The 5,109-nt window shown below is 35.0% G+C and overlaps 1 protein-coding gene across 1 annotated transcript in view; it reads left to right on the forward strand.

Annotated features, from left to right (window-relative positions):
* The window catches only part of LTN1 (listerin E3 ubiquitin protein ligase 1), a 51,314-nt gene extending 50,847 nt beyond the window's left edge, over positions 1-467 (forward strand). The window contains exon 25 of the mRNA XM_032277088.1: positions 300-467. Coding sequence (XP_032132979.1) covers positions 300-319 — 20 coding nt within the window. The 3' untranslated portion in view covers positions 320-467. The remainder of the gene's footprint in view (positions 1-299) is intronic.
* The last annotated feature ends 4,642 nt before the right edge of the window (positions 468-5,109 follow it).

A 5,109-nucleotide genomic window follows, 5' to 3' on the forward strand; every position in this document is an offset into this window, starting at 1 on the left:
TGTGTGTGTGTGTGTGTGTGTGTGTGTGTGTGTGTGTGTGTGTGTGTTTTACTTATAAAACAGAAAATTGAAATGGATGTTTTCTAAAAATGCCTTTCCTTCGAGTGCTATAGTATGTCTTTTTGATTTTACTGTTAGATGAGATTAGAAGTTAAAATTGGATCAATAGAGGGAAATTTGTAGAAGGTTTTTGGAAAATAGAGAAATTTTTCTAAAATGCTTGAAGTCTACAAATACTGTCAATTTGTTAAGGAATGAGTTATAAAGAAAACTTGTGGTGTTTAATCATTGATTCTTAGGTCACCACCAGCAGCACTGATGTCTCTTCTTAGCACTCAAGAGGATTTATTAGAAAATGTTTTGGGATGTATTCCCGTTGGACAGATAGTTACTATTAAACCACTGAGTGAAGATTTCTGTTATGTTCTGGGATACCTTCTCACTTGGAAATTAATACTAACTTTCTTCAAAGCTGCTTCATCACAGGTAAATAAATATGTGACAACTTTCAATAGTTCTGTCCTAATATGCTTCTCTGACACTGTTCTTAATACCTTCTTTCCCTTCAACTTAATAAAAGGGAAATGCCTTATGTTTTAATCTTTTTTTTTTTTCAATTGAGGCAGGGTCTCACTCTGTTGTCCATGCTGAGTGCAGTGGCACGATCTTGGCTCACTGCAACCTCTGCCTCCTGGGCTCAAGCGATCTTCTCACTAAGTAGCTGAGACTACAAGTGTGACCCACCATGCCTGGCTAATTTTTATATTTTTTATAGAGATGGGGCCATGTTGCCCAGACTGGTCTCAAACTCCTGAGTTCAAGTGATCTAACTGCCCTGACCTACAGGCAGGAGCCACTGTGCCCAACCTAATCTCATTTTATCCAACTACCTTCAGACAATCTGCATAATAAGTTTGCTCCTGTCCCTTATGCCTCACCCCTCCCAGCAAAAGTATTTACTCTGTCTGATATGTGGCCAGATCAGGTTTTTTCTAACTGAATAGTCACTAGGTTCTTTTATTTCAGGAAATAAGGTTGGTTTTTTTTTTTGTTTTGTTTTGTTTTTGAGACAGTCTTACTTTGTTGCCAGGAGCCAGGCTGGAATGCAGTGGCACGATATGGGCTCACTGCAACCTCTATCTCCCGGGTTCAAGCAATTCTCCTGCGGCAGTCTCCTGAGTAGCTGGGCCTACAGGCGTGCGCCACCATGCCCAGCTAATTTTTTGTATTTTTAGTAGAAGGTTTCACCACGTTGGCCAGGATGGTCTTGATCTCTTGACCTCATGATCCGCCCGCCTCGGCCTCCCAAAGTGCTGGGATTACAGGCGTGAGCCACTGTGCCTGGCCAGGAAATAAGATTTATATAATTTAATTCTGTACTATCATAGTAATGATTTAAAAAGAATTGGATCTTGTGTTTTTTCTGCTTTTTTTGGGGGGTGTCAATTTTTCACTCGGTTGTAGAGATTTCACTTACTACATCATTGGAAATTTGCCTTACTTGAAAATCACTATTTGGAGAAAGATCTGTGAAACATGACCCATGTAGTAATTCAAACTGTTATCTAAATGGGGAAAATATCTAAAATATTTTGCCCAAATTATTCTAGTAGCCACTAGATGTCTCTGTTGTCTCAAGTTTAGGAAGTAAGACCTTGTCCAAGAAGAAACTGGAAAGATCTCTCTCTAGTTTTTATTTCTTTTAGAAAGATCCCCACTTGAGGATAGCTTGAGTCTGGGAAGCAGAGGTTGCAGTGAGCTGAGGTTATGCCACTGCACTCAAACCTGGGTGACAGAGCCAGACCCTGTCTCAAAAAGAACAAGAAATATCCAAATCTCCATCAATCTTTCATTGAATCAACCTAGAAAAATATGTGCCTTCTTTGATAGGTCACTACAAAGAGATGTGGTTTATCACTTAGTGTGATGAAGTATTTATGGCATTCATTTTCAATGGAACTTTTTCAGAATTTTTAAATTATAATTTATGTTGTTGTTTGTCACCTGTACCTCAGTACAAAGATATCAATTTTTGCATCTTTGTATTTGTATATCTAAGGGGAAAAATCAAATCACAGAAGCAGCATTAATCTAGTTGTTAAATTGATTAGTTTTCTCTTCAGGACTGTCACTTATTTTTATGACTTACGCTAGTTTTATTTGCTGATGATATATTTCAAGAGCTCCTTATTGGGCTTTTACATCAATTTCTTAAAATATTGTTAATCTCTAAAAAATTGCAGCAGATTGAGGCTTTTGTATATAAGAGTTTTGTTCTTATTTTATATTCAGAAGTTAGGAAAATGGCCTTGCTTCCCCTATTCTGTTAAGCTGGGATTGGGTTAGGGTACAGAATTATACAGCAGCATTTATGATTATTGAGTCAGAAACTTGAACTGAGCTGTGGGCACATAAACCAGAATAACCCACTAAATAATACTAATTAGATGAATCCTGAAATAAACAGAATTTTTCTTCAGAAAACTTTAAATGTTCCTAAATCATGGGTTAACTTTTTTCTTTAAAAAAAAAAAAAAAAAAAAAAAGCTCCTAGCAAATCAGATTGAGCTGAAAAAAAGTTGTACATATACATGTGTGTTTTTGTGTCTGTTTTATAAAGCTTTACTGAGATACTGCACATACCATAAAATTTACCCACTTAGCACATAGAATTTGGTGTTTTTAGTATACAGTCATCCCTTGATATCTGCAGGGGATTATTTCCAGGCTCCCTCCCATGTCCCCCACTGCAGTGAATACCCAAGTTGCTTATATAAAATGGCATAGTATTTGCATCTAACCTATGCACATCCTCCTGTATACTACTTAAAATCATCTCTAGATTAGTTATCACTAATACAATGTAAATGCTATTGAAATAGTTGTTATACTGTATTTTTAAAATTTGTAGTGTTTTTATTGTTGTACTAGGTTTTTAAACATCACCTTTTTGCCCCTCAAATATTTTCAATCTGCGATTGGTTGAATTTTCAGATATGAAACCCATGAATATGGAGGGCTGACTATATTTACAGAGTTGTGCAGTTATTACTACTACCTTATTTAAAAGCATTTTCAACATCTCATTGTACTTGATAGCAGTCACTTCCCATTTCCTTTCAAACCCCACAGCTCCTGAAAACCATTAAATTGTGTTCTGTCTCTATGCATCTGCCTGTTCTGGACATTTCACATATCTGGTCTTTAGTGTCTAGCTTTTATTTCACTTAGTATATTGTTTTCAATTTTTGTCAAATTGTAGCATGTATCATAAGTATTGCATTTCCTTTTGTGGCTGAATAATACTCTGTTTTATAGATAAACCATATTTTGTTTATCTGTTTATTAATGGACATTTAGGCTTGTTTCCATTTCTTTGCTATTGTGAATAAAGCTGCTGTGAACATTCATGTATAAGCTTTTGTGTTGAAATATGTTTTCATTTCACTTGGGTTGTATATCTTGGAGTAGAATTGTTGGGTCATATATGTGTGTTTCTTAAAGCCCATTGATATTGCTGATTATTTTTTTAAAAATCCCATTTATTTTGAAAAAAATTAAACTACAATGAAATTGGAAGAATAATTCAAGGAAAAGTTACATACTCTTTTAGATCAACATATTTTTAACGTATTGCTACATTTGCACATACTTTCTCTGTATTTACTTTTTTTCTGCTGACCTACTTGAAAGTAAGTTGCAGACATTATGATGCTTTACCAAAAGTATTTAAGCATATATATCCTAAGATCAAGGATATGTTTCTACATAAGCATAATACAATTTTTATACTCAAGAAATTTAATTTTGATGCAATAATACCTAATTTTTATTTAGATACTTTCAGTTGTCCCAGTAATATCTTTATAGTTTTATTTTCTTCTCTATTGAAGATCCAATCAAGAATCATGTTTGTATTTGTTTGCTATATTTCTTTAGTTTCTTTAGCCTATAATTCCTATACTTTTCTTTTCTTTCTTGTCATTGTTTTGGCCAGCTGCTTTTAGCCTGTCATACAATTTGACGTTGTCTGATTGTTTCCTCATTAGATTCTGGTTAATTTTCAGCAAGAGTACTTACTGCACAAGTTGTTATGTGTTCTCAGTGTCTTATCTCAGGAGCCATATAATGTTATTGTATTATTTTACAGGTTGAGTATCCCTTATCCAAAATACTTGGGACAGTAGTGTTTCTGATTTCAGATTTTTTCAGATTTTGGAATATTTTTGTTACACATACTGGTAGAACATCCCAGATCCGAAAATGTGAAATGCTCCAGGAGCATTTCCTTTATACATCATGTTGGTGCTCAACAAGTTTTAGATTATGGAGCATTTTGGATTTTGGATTTTCAGATTTGGGATGTTCATCCTTCATTGGCGATGTTAAGTTTGATGGTAAGGGTACTTTGGTCAACATATTTTAAAAATCAATCCCAAATCCTATGGTTTGATCCTTGTATTTAAGTATTCATAGTGTTCAGAAAATGGTGTGTTTTACACAAGAAAGGATAAATGCTTGAGGTGATGAATACCCCACTTACCCTATTACATATTATATGCCTATAAAATACCTCACATGCCCCATAAATATCTACTGTGTACCCACAAAAATTAAAAATACAAAATTTTAAAAAAGAAAATAGTGTCTTTGTACCATGAGGAGATAAGTGATATAGTGGAAGAAATCATTTTAAAACCAATACAGATACCAAAGAACTGCAAAGTGAATGTGAAAAATGCAAGCTGTGTTATTAGGGAAAGCAGGAGTTGTAAAGCACGGGTCTCACGTAGGTTAGGTACCTGTCATGCTTCCAGTGGCGGCTCGTTTTCCTGTTTTTAAAAGAGAAACCAGAAATCCATATTTTTATGTGAAATTTCCTGATTGAAAAAACAACTCTGAGAAGACCCCCAAGACCTTTTGGACTATTAGTTTGTGCTCTCTGTCTTAAAGGGTCATCGGAGTTTTTGATACAGGGTGAGGTCAGCCACAAAAATGGGATTAGTTTTAAATAAGAAATTTGAAAGGTTAAGGACAATGGTGTGGAAGGAATGTGTGGAAGACTTGGGAGGAGAGTGAGCGAGCCATCTGTGGGAATGGTGAATAGAT

Source organism: Sapajus apella, unplaced genomic scaffold (assembly GCF_009761245.1).
Source record: "Sapajus apella isolate SASKATOON/1434 unplaced genomic scaffold, GSC_monkey_1.0 scaffold8, whole genome shotgun sequence".
NCBI classification, from domain to species: Eukaryota; Metazoa; Chordata; class Mammalia; order Primates; family Cebidae; genus Sapajus; species Sapajus apella.